The 10,838-nt window shown below is 57.5% G+C and overlaps 2 protein-coding genes across 16 annotated transcripts in view; one reads left to right on the forward strand and one right to left on the reverse strand.

Annotated features, from left to right (window-relative positions):
- Nucleotides 1-5,727, forward strand: part of LOC132339641 (fibrillin-2-like) — a 92,887-nt gene extending 87,160 nt beyond the window's left edge. For 2 of the 11 annotated variants that reach the window (XM_059870006.1, XM_059870005.1), the window contains 3 exons: nucleotides 1,105-1,336; nucleotides 2,130-2,298; nucleotides 3,291-5,727. In XM_059870006.1, coding sequence (XP_059725989.1) covers nucleotides 1,105-1,336; nucleotides 2,130-2,298; nucleotides 3,291-3,665 — 776 coding nt within the window. In that variant the 3' untranslated portion in view covers nucleotides 3,666-5,727. The remainder of the gene's footprint in view (nucleotides 1-1,104; nucleotides 1,337-2,129; nucleotides 2,299-3,290) is intronic. The other 9 variants (XR_009489697.1, XR_009489700.1, XR_009489703.1 and 6 more) reach the window with 9 other exon arrangements.
- An 892-nt stretch (nucleotides 5,728-6,619) lies between these two features.
- The window catches only part of CTXN1 (cortexin 1), an 18,608-nt gene continuing 14,389 nt past the window's right edge, over nucleotides 6,620-10,838 (reverse strand). For 4 of the 5 annotated variants that reach the window (XM_059870084.1, XM_059870083.1, XM_059870082.1 and 1 more), the window contains exons 2-3: nucleotides 8,443-8,527; nucleotides 6,620-7,862 (exon numbers count right to left, since the gene is read on the reverse strand). In XM_059870084.1, the coding sequence (XP_059726067.1) occupies nucleotides 7,463-7,717 (255 nt within the window). In that variant the 5' untranslated portion in view covers nucleotides 7,718-7,862; nucleotides 8,443-8,527 and the 3' untranslated portion in view covers nucleotides 6,620-7,462. The remainder of the gene's footprint in view (nucleotides 7,863-8,442; nucleotides 8,528-10,838) is intronic. The other variant, XR_009489713.1, reaches the window with a different exon arrangement.

Below are 10,838 nucleotides of genomic sequence, written 5' to 3' on the forward strand. Positions count from 1 at the left end.
TGGGGGGGTGTGCCCTACCTGGGGAGGTGTGCCATACCTGGGGGGCGTGCCCTGCCTGCCTGGGGAGGTGTGCCATACCTGGGGAGGTGTGCCATACCTTGGGGGGGTGTGCCATACCTGGGGGGGTGTGCCCTGCCTGCCTGGGGGGGTGTGCCATACCTGGGGGGGTGTGCCATACCTGGGGGGTGTGCCATACCTGGGGGGGTGTGCCATACCTGGGGAGGTGTGCCATACCTGGGGGGGTGTGCCCTGCCTGCCTGGGGGGGTGTGCCCTGCCTGCCTGGGGGGGTGTGCCATACCTGGGGGGGTGTGCCATACCTGGGGGGTGTGCCATACCTGGGGAGGTGTGCCATACCTGGGGGGGTGTGCCCTGCCTGCCTGGGGGGGTGTGCCATACCTGGGGAGGTGTGCCATACCTGGGGGGTGTGCCCTGCCTGCCTGGGGAGGTGTGCCATACCTGGGGAGGTGTCCTGTACCTGTGGGGTGTATCCTGTACCTGTGGGGTGTATCCTGTACCTGTGGGAGGGATCCCACACCTGTGGGGTACCCTGTACCTGTGGGGTGTACCCTGTACCTGTAGGATGTATCCTGTACCTCTGGGGTGTATCCTGTACCTGTGGGAGGGATCCCACACCTGTGGGGTGTACTCTGTACCCATGGAATGGGCTGTTTTCTTGTGGGGTGTACCCTGTACCTGTGGGGTGTACCCTGTGCCTGTGGGGTGTACCCTGTACCCATGGGATGTATTCTGTACCTGTCGGGTGTACCCTGTACCCTTGGGGTGTACCCTGTACCTGTAGGATGTATCCTGTACCTCTGGGGTGTATCCTGTACCTGTGGGAGGGATCCCACACCTGTGGGGTGTACCCTGTACCCATGGGATGCGCTGTTTTCTTGTGGGGTGTACCCTGTACCTGTGGGGTGTATCCCACACCTGTGGGGTGTACCCTGTACCTGTGGGGTGTACCCTGTGCCTGTGGGGTGTACCCTGTACCCATGGGATGCGCTGTTTTCTTGTGGGGTGTACCCTGCAGCCCTGGGGGACATCCCATGGCTCGGTGCTTCCCTGACTCCCCCGTTCCACCCCTCCACGGCTCCGTGCAGATGAGAACGAGTGCTCCAGCCCCTCCGCCTGTGGCTCTGCCTCCTGCTACAACACCCTGGGCAGCTTCAAGTGCGTTTGTCCCTCGGGCTTCGACTTCGACCAGGCCTTCGGGGGCTGCCAGGACGTGGACGAGTGCTCGGCCGGGGGCAGCCCCTGCAGCTACGGCTGCTCCAACACGGACGGGGGGTACCTGTGCGGCTGCCCCGGCGGCTACTTCCGAGCGGGACAGGGGTAAGGAGTGCCCAGAGGGGCGTTCCCAGCTGGGGGATGAGGGATAAGGAGCCCTGAGCTTCTCCTCGCTCAGTGTGCCCCCTGTTGAGGGACGAACGTGACTAAACTGTACAAAGCTATCCTCTGTCCCCTTAAAAAGGAAAGAAGCCCAGAAGTTTCCTCGATTAGGTGCAAAAGGGGGGGCCTTTTGCACCTCATAGGCCTGGGGGGCATCACCTCGACCTTAAGGATAGCTAATTGGAGAGGAGCCAGAAAGCCCCACCTGGGCAATTTACTAGAAAAAGAAGAGAAAAAAATAAAATCCTCATCACTTTTGTGAGGTGTTTTAGCAGGGGCAGGAGGGCCTCTTGCACCTGGCTCGGTTTTTCTCTGTAAGGAGTTTGTTATTTTGCCTTGTGTTAAACCTTTTTGTTTCCAGCACTGCCACAGAAGCCATCCTGCTGATTTTATGCCTCCAAAGGTAGCTGAGCTACCTTGGGTGAGAAACAGAGCTCCAAGAGCTTGTGAGAGCTGGCTGGAGGAGGCTCCTATTGCTCACATCTCCTGCCCCCTGTGCCCGATCCCAGGGCTGCCAGCAGGTGCTCTGTGCATACACCCAGTGCATTAATTAATCCCTTAATTAATGAAACCACCTCGGTGTGGTCTGTCTTGGGCACGTCCTCTGCCACACCCACGCGTGACCCTCTGGGTGTTTCCCACCCGGAGAACCCGGGAGTGCTGACGTTTCCATGGGATGGAATTCATGGAATTCATGTCAGGGATTCATGGATTCCCTCTGCTCTTCTGCCACCAGCCACTGCATTTCTGGCTTGGGGTTCGGGAAGGGTCCCTACCTGCCTGCGCCCCAGGAGGAGGATGAGGACAACCTGCTGTCCCCTGAGACCTGCTACGAGTGCAAGATCAACGGGTACCCCAAGAGGGGCCGGCAGCGGCGCAGCGTCAACGGCACCGAGGGGCACCAGGTGAGGAATGCAGGGCAGCCTGCAGGGGCTGCAGCAAGGCAGGAGCTGGATCCCTTCTGGAGCAGAGGCCTGGGCTCAGGGTTGGGGTTAGGGTTAGGGTTAGGGTTGGGGTTAGGGTTAGGGTTGGGGTTGGGGTTAGGGTTGGGGTTGGGGTTGGTGTTAGGGTTAGGATTAGGGTTGGGGTTAGGGTTAGGGTTAGGGTTGGGGTTGGGGTTAGGGTTAGGGTTAGGGTTAGGGTTAGGGTTAGGGTTAGGGTTAGGGTTAGGGTTAGGGTTAGGGTTAGGGTTAGGGTTGGGGTTAGGGTTAGGGTTAGGGTTAGGTTAGGGTTAGGGTTGGGGTTGGGGTTGGGGTTAGGGTTAGGGTTGGGGTTAGGGTTGGGGTTGGGGTTGGGGTTGGGGTTGGGGTTGGGGTTAGGGTTGGGGTTGGGGTTAGGGTTAGGGTTAGGGTTAGGGTTAGGGTTGGGGTTAGGGTTAGGGGTTAGGGTTAGGGTTAGGGTTAGGGTTAGGGTTGGGGTTAGAGTTAGGGTTAGGGTTAGGGTTAGGGTTAGGGTTAGGGTTAGGGTTAGGGTTAGGGTTAGGGTTAGGGTTAGGGTTAGGGTTAGGGTTAGGGTTAGGGTTAGGGTTAGGGTTAGGGTTGGGGTTAGGGTTAGGGTTAGGGTTGGGGTTAGGGTTGGGGTTAGGGTTGGGGTTAGGTTTGGGTTTAGGGTTTAGGTTTAGGCTTAGGCTTAAATTGGGGTTAGGGTTCTCCCTTTATTGGAATATAGTCAGTAGGACTCCTCTGCCTCCTTTTTGGACACCATCCTCTGCTCTTGGTGAGTTCAGGTTAGGGTTAGGGTTGGGTTTGGGGTTGTGGTTGGGGTTGGGGTTAGGGTTTTGGGTTAGGCTTAGGGTTCTCCCTTTATTGGAATAAAGTCAACCGGACTCCTCTGCCCCTTTTTGGACACAAAGCTGTGCTGTTGGTGGGTTAATCTCCCTGCCCCCTGTTCCTGGCAGGAGCACGCCGTGAACCTGGCCAGCATGGACGTGGAGGCGCCGCTGTCCATGGCGCTGAACCTGTCGGAGCTGGCGCACAAGGAGCACATCCTGGAGCTGCTGCCGGCGCTGGAGCCGCTGGAGAACCGCGTGCGCTACGCCATCGCCCAGGGCAACGAGGAGGGGCTGTTCCGCATCCACCACAGGGAGGGGCTCAGCTTCCTGCACCTGGGCCGCAAGAAAATCCTGCCGGGCACCTACCTGCTGGAGATCGTCAGCGTGGCCCTGCCCCGCCGGCGGGAACTGCACAAACTCGAGGCCGACAACCACCTCGACTACTTGGCGGGGGAGCTGGGCCAGGCGCTGAGGATGAAGCTGCAGCTCCAGCTCTACTAAAGCCACCAGAGACCCCCCAGTCCCACCCGAGAGCGCAGCCCTGCCCCTCGCCACCCGCCCCGGGAACAACGGGATCCTCTCCTGCCACCGCCGCCGCCACCGCTGGGACAGCCCTGGGGATGTCCCTGTGGGATCAGCCGTGGGGAATGACCCTGTGGGATCAGCACCTCTGGGACAGCCATGGGGAGTGTCCTGTTGGGATCAGCTGTGGGAATGTCCCTGTGGGATCAGCCGTGGGAATGTCCCTGTGGGATCAGCACCTCTGGGACAGCCATGGGGGGGTGTCCTGCTGGGATCAGCCGTGGGGATGTCCCTGTGGGATCAGCTGTGGGAATGACCCTGTGGGATCAGCACCTCTGGGACAGCCATGGGGAGTGTCCTGCTGGGATCAGCTGTGGGAATGTCCCTGTGGGATCAGCACCTCTGGAACAGCCATGGGGGGTGTCCTGCTGGGATCAGCCATGGGAATGTCCCTGTGGGATCAGCCATGGGGATGTCCCTGTGGGATCAGCCACCACAGGAACAGCCATGGGAGTGTCCCTGTGGGATCAGCACCTGCTGGGACAGCCATGGGAATGTCCCTGTGGGATCAGCACCTGCTGGGACAGCCATGGGGAGCGTCCTGCTGGGACAGCCATGGGAATGTCCCTGTGGGATCAGCCACCACAGGAACTGTCCTTGTAAGATCAGCCACCACAGGACAGCCATGGCAAGGTCCCTGTGGGATCAGCAGCTGTGGGATGCTCTGCTCTGGAGGTGCCTGCAGTCCCTCCTCCCACCCCTCCCAGCTGATCCCTGCAGGGACATTCCCTGGGTTTGCAGGAATCCTTTGCAGTTCTCCACCAACCCTGCTGATTAGTTCCTGGAATAAAGTGCTCGTTCCTGGGATAAAGGTGCTCATTCCCGGGCTAAATGGTGCTGATTCCCTTCATTAAGGTGCTCATTCCCACCATAAAAAGTGCTCATTCCCGAGATAAAAGGTGCTCATTCCCGGGATAAAAGGTGCTCATTCCCGGGATAAAAGGTGCTCATTCCCGGGATAAAAAGTACTCATTCCCGGGATAAAAAGTGCTCATTCCCGGGATAAAAGGTGCTCATTCCCGGGATAAAAAGTGCTCATTCCCGGGATAAAAGGTGCTGATTCCCACGATAAGATGCTCATTCCCGGGATAAAGGTGCTGATTCCCGTGATAAAGATGCTCATTCCCGAGATAAAAGGTGCTGATTCCCACGATAAGATGCTCATTCCCGGGATAAAGATGCTCATTCCCGGGATAAAAGGTGCTGATTCCCGGGATAAAGGTGCTGATTCCCATGACAGAGGTGCTCATTCCCAGGAACTGCCTCATCCCCAGGCCCGAGGTGCTCCAGCTCCTGGGTGCTGGTTCCTGGCCAGCGTTCTGCACTGTCTCCATCCACCCTCCCATATTTATGGAAAGCCACCAAAGGAATGCTGGCTCGGTGCTGTCAGGAGTGCCTTTTCCTGTAGCTTTGCATTTTTTTGGAGGGGTGTGAATTTCCCTGGGGTGGGGGATGTGTGTTTACTGTATCGGGGCTCCAGGCAAACTTGAAAACTCTTCAGAGCAGCTCCAGACTCTGGATTTTACAAGAGTCCCAGAGCTTGTGACAGGATGGGTGGCCTGATGTTTGGGATTGTTTTTTTGGTTTTTTTTTTTTTAATTATTATTTTTGGTTTGTTTTTTCCAACAGGTGCTTTTTTTTAAAAAAAAAAAAAAAGAAAAACCAAAATCCAAAAAGTATTAATAATAATAATAATAATAAATTAGCAGAGCTGGGTTTGTGTGCGTGTGTTGAGCCAAAGTCTCAGAGCTCAAGGTTTCCTCTCCTCCTCTCTGGTGTGGTGTTTTGGTTTGTTTTTTGGGTTGTTTTGGTTTTTTTTTTTAATTTGTTTTCTATTGACATTTCTTGCTGGTTGGTTTTTTTGGGGGGAAGTGTTGAAACCCCAAACCTGTGCCCCTTGTCCCGCACAGAGAGGTGGCTCTTTGTGGAATCCCTTTTTTGTATCAGAAGCAACGGCAACAATAAAATTATTTTGGGTTAAGTGGAGCTGTGTCTTTGTGTGGGCGCAGACTGGGCCCATCCAGCCCCAACCTGGAGCTCCCTTGGAGATGGAATCGGGATTGTCCAGCCTGGAGAAGGCTCCATGGAGAGCTCAGAGCCCTCCCAGAGCCAACAGGGGCTCCAGGAGAGGGGCTGGGGACGAGGGATGGAGGGACAGGACACGGGGAATGGCTTCAAACTGGACCAGGGGAATTTGAGTGGGTACTGGGAAGGAATTCCTGGCTGGGATGGAATTCCCAGAGCAGCTGGGGCTGCCCCTGGATCCCTGGCAGTGCCCAAGGCCAGGCTGGAGCCCCCTGGCACAGTGGGAGGTGTCCCTGCCCATGGCAGGGGTGGCACCGGCTGGGCTTGGCCAGGGTCGGGCCGGTGGGGTCCAGCCCAGACGCTCCTTCCAGACCGATATTCCCGGTTTTTGGAAGCTCTTCCCGGCTGCCAGCGCAGACGGAGCCCGGTGCCAGCAGAGGGCGGGCGGGACTGCGGCACGGGGGGCCGGGAGGGAGCGGGGACAGCACCGGGAGGGAGCGGGGACAGCACCAGGCAGGGGGGACAGCCCCGGGCAGGGGCAAACAGGAGCTGGGACAGCCGGACAATGTCCTGGCACAGCTCCGTGCTCGAGAGGGGATTTGTGCCCGACCCTGCTGGGGACAGGGGGTGGCCGGGCTGGGTCCCCATGTCCTGGTGGTGGCTCCTGCAGCACCTGTCAGTGACCCCTCGCCTCCTCCTCCTCCTCCTCCTCCTCCTCCTCCTCCTCCTCCTCCTCCTCCTCCTCCTCCTCCTCCTCCTCCTCCTCCTCCTCCTCCTCCTGCCCCCAGGACCTGGGGAGGCCCCGGTGCCCCTCCCGGGACGCAGCACAGAGCGGAGCAGGAGCCGGCTGGGGTCGGCACGGTGCGGCTTTATTTCCATGGAGGGGGGCGAGCTTCTCCCCCCCGGGCCCAAATCCCTTGGCAGGACCCCCCCCGCCCACCACGGCCCTTGGCAGCCCCTCGGCCACTTCCAGAGCCCTGGGAGAGCCGGGGAAGGGCCGGGATGCCCCAGGATGTTTTGGGGACCCCTGGCCCATCCTGGTGTCCCCAGGACTGCCCCTGGCTCCGTTGTCACCGGCTGGGCAGGGACAGGGGGGAGAGGACAGCTGGGGGGGGCTGCACAGGGGGGGTCTCCCCCTCCCCTCCCTTTTGGGGGGCTCGGGACTGGCGCGGAGGAGGAACAAAGCCAGCACGGGGGGCCGGTGCCGAGAAACCCCTGACGGACACAGCTCAGCTACAGGACACACAGACACGCACTGGACCAGGGGGGCACGGCCGGGGGGCACTCCCGGGGGGCACGGGGGGCAGCAGGGGCCGGGGGTCAAAGCTCGGGCCTGGCACCGGGCAGAGCCCAGCCCAGGGGCCCCGCGGGCCGAGGGCAGGTCCCGCCATGCCCCGTCCCGTCCCCTCCTGCCCCTCCGCCGTGCCCGGGGGCACGAGGGGCAGCGGGGTCCCCGTCCAGCCCCCCACCCCCGGCGTCCCGCGGGCTGCCAAGAGAACTGGAAAGTGCTTAGAAAAGAGAGAAACCCCTAGAAAACCTCCCCGGGGCCGGACCCCCGCTCACCCCCCTGCCCGGAGCATCCCTGCGGGGCAGCACCGCGGAGGGAGGGAGGGAGGGAGGGAGGAGGGAAGGAGGGGGAGCCGGGCCGGGGCCAGGCGGGGGCGGCACCGGAGCTCGGCCCGGGCTCGCCCTCACACCAGGGCGTAGTCGAACTGGCCCCTCTCCAAGCCCTCCTTGTGGTCCGTCCAGGAGGAGGCGGGCATGCGGCTGTAGGGGTCCAGCAGGATGCGGAAGCAGCGCACCATCAGCATCACCAAGAACACCAGGAGGAAGATGACGAAGGCAAAGACAGTTTTCTGCTCGGCATCCATGCCCGCGGCGCCGGCGGGGTGCTCCACCAGGGACGGGGAGAGCAGTTCATAATCCATGGTGGATGCATCATTCATGGCAGAGGCCGGGGGCTCCAGGGCAGGGCGGGTTTGGGTGCCCCGGGGCGACCAACTTCAGGCTCCCGCTGTGCCCAGGCACCCGGGAAAGAGCCTATTCCATGGGCAACCCCTCGGGATCGGCTCCTGGGCCAGCCCAGAGCTCCTGGAGGGAAAAGCAGAGCTGGTGAGGGAGCAGGGATTGGGTACGGGCATGGAGAGATGGGGAGGGAGGAGGAATTGGGTGTGGGGGAAGCAGAGATGGAGAGGGAGGAGGGATTGGACGTGGAAAAACAGATGGTGAAGGAGAAGGAACGGGATGTGGGGAAAGCAGGGATGGCTGGGGAGGAGGAACCGGCCATGGGATGCAGCAGCAGGCCCAGGGAGGCTCTCTGGGAGTTCTGGATTTCCTGGCAAGCTCGGGAAGCCACTGGTGAGGGCACAAGGCATGGGTGGGCAGCTCCAGGCCCTGGTGCAGAGGCTGCTCCTCTGACCAGGAATCCCCAGCAATCCCTGGAGAGGCCCAGGCTGGTGCTGAGGGACCCTTTGGAAGCCCAAATCCCAGTGATCCCCACCAAAAAGGAGCTGTGGGGACACAGGGGCTGCTCAGGGAGGCCTGGAGCTGCCCCAAGGTGGACTCAACAGGACAGGGGGGCTGATTCCTGCTGGGGACTCGTGTCCAGCTGCTGCTTCCCCCGGGGTTTGGAGCAGAGGGAGCTGATTCCCGAGGGAACAGGAGCACCCACCTGGCTGCAGCTGCGTGGGAACAGGAGCAGGGCCAGGCTGTGCCCACACAGCCCCGTCACCGAGCTGGGCTCCGGCTCTCCAGGGCTTTGGGAGGCGAGGGAGAGGGACAGAGAGAACAGGGACAGGGTTAAAAGGGCTCTGGCCACTGCAGGGAGCACAGCGGCACATCCCGGGCCACCTCTGGGATTCCCAGCACTGGGGGGTTCACACAGGAGAAATCCACACCATCACCCCTGGAATAGCCACACCAACCTCCCTGGAATATCCACACCAACCTCCCTGGAATACCCACACCATCATCCCTGGAATATCCACACCATCATCCCTGGAATAGCCACACCATCATCCCTGGAATATCCACACCAATATCCCTGGAATATCCACACCATCATCCCTGGAATAGCCACACCATCATCCCCGGAATATCCACACCAATATCCCTGCAATATCCACACCAACATTCCTGGGAGAACATCCATGACAACCTCCCTGGGAAAACATCCACGTCATCCTCCCTGGGAGAACATTGACACCACCCCCTCAGGAGAACATCCACACCATCCCCCTGCAACATCCACATCAATATCCCTGGAATATTCACATCAATATCCCTGCAACATCCACATCAATATCCCTGGAATATCCACACCATCATCCCTGCAACATCCACACCAACATCCCTGCAACATCCACATCAATATCCCTGGAATATCCACACCATCATCCCTGCAACATCCACATCAATATCCCTGGAATATTCACATCAATATCCCTGGAACATCACACCATCCCCTCTGGAATACCCACGCCATCATCCCTGGAACATCCACACCATCCTCCCTGGAACACCCACCCCAATATCCCCCTGCAGCATCCTGGAGCCCAAATTCAGGCTCCAGGGAAAAAAAGCCCAAAATCTCCCTGGGAGAGCTCAGGAGCATCCCCTGCCCTCCCTGGCAGTGATAGCCAATATCCTACATCCAAAATCCAATATCCAACATCCAAAATCCAATATCCAATATCCAATATCCAACATCCAAAATCCAATATCCAACATCCAATATCCGATATTCAATATCCAATATCCAACATCCAACGTCCAATATCCAATATCCAATATCCAATATCCAACATCCAAAATCCAATATTCAATATCCAATATCCAACATCCAACGTCCAATATCCAATATCCAACATCCAATATCCAACATCCAATATCCAATATCCAAAATCCAACATCCAACACTCAATATCCAATATTCAATATCCAATATCCAATATCCAAAATCCAACATCCAATATCCAATATTCAACATCCAATATCCACTATCCAATATTCAATATCCAACCTCCAATATCCAATATCCAATATCCAACCTCCAATATCCAATATCCAATATCCAACATCCAATATCCAATATCCAATATCCAAAATCCAACATCCAATATCCAAAATCCAACATCCAAAATCCAACATCCAATATCCAAAATCCAATATCCAATATCCAATATCCAACATCCAATATCCAGTATCCACAGGCAAGGGGAGGCAGAGCAATCCCAAGGCCACCACTGACCCTGTCCCAGGTGCCACATCCACAAGATTTTAAATCCCCCCAGGAATGGGGGTTCCACCCCTTTCCATGGAGGAACTTCCCAGTATCCAGCCTAAGCCTCTCTCAGTGCTTTCCCCATGGACATGTTGGGTTAAAGCCTTCCCCTTTGTGGTGCCCAGGACAGCAGGAAATCCTGGATCTGGAGATGCCCAAGGGCTCAGGTCCCAAATCCAGGGAGATCAGGCACAGTCAGGACAAAAGAGAAGAATTCCTGCTAATTGGTAACCCTGGGATTATTTACATATCATCACTATATTAATGCTAATGCATAATTTTATATATTATTAATTCTATTTCTATATTTCATGTATTATTTACATTAAATATGCTTTATCCTGAAAATAAAGGATTTATTCCCCTTTGGGATGTGCTGCCTTTGCCTCACTGGGGGTTCCCAGAGCAGCTGTGGCTGGAAGTGTCCAAGGCCAGGCTGGAGCACCCTGGGGTGGTGGAACTGGGTGGAACTGGGTGGAACTGGGTGAGGTTTGGGCCCTTCCAGCCCAACCCATCCCAAGACTCTGTGCTCTGGATTTCCTGGGAATTTGGAGCAGAGCCCCATCCCTGGCTCAGGCCCCTCCAAGGAGCTGCTGTTATTTCAGGAACAGTTGATGGAGTTTTATTAAGATTTTATTCCTGTTCCCTTAGTAACTCAAAAGACACAGGCGAGGAAATTACTTAATAGGGACAGAGCTCACAAAGGAACAGGATCACTGTCAACAACTCCAGGAGGCTGTGCCCAGGTTTTTCTGGGAACCAGGCACGAATTAAATGTTAATTTG

The sequence above is a fragment of the Haemorhous mexicanus genome, chromosome 29 (assembly GCF_027477595.1).
Source record: "Haemorhous mexicanus isolate bHaeMex1 chromosome 29, bHaeMex1.pri, whole genome shotgun sequence".
Taxonomy (NCBI): Eukaryota; Metazoa; Chordata; class Aves; order Passeriformes; family Fringillidae; genus Haemorhous; species Haemorhous mexicanus.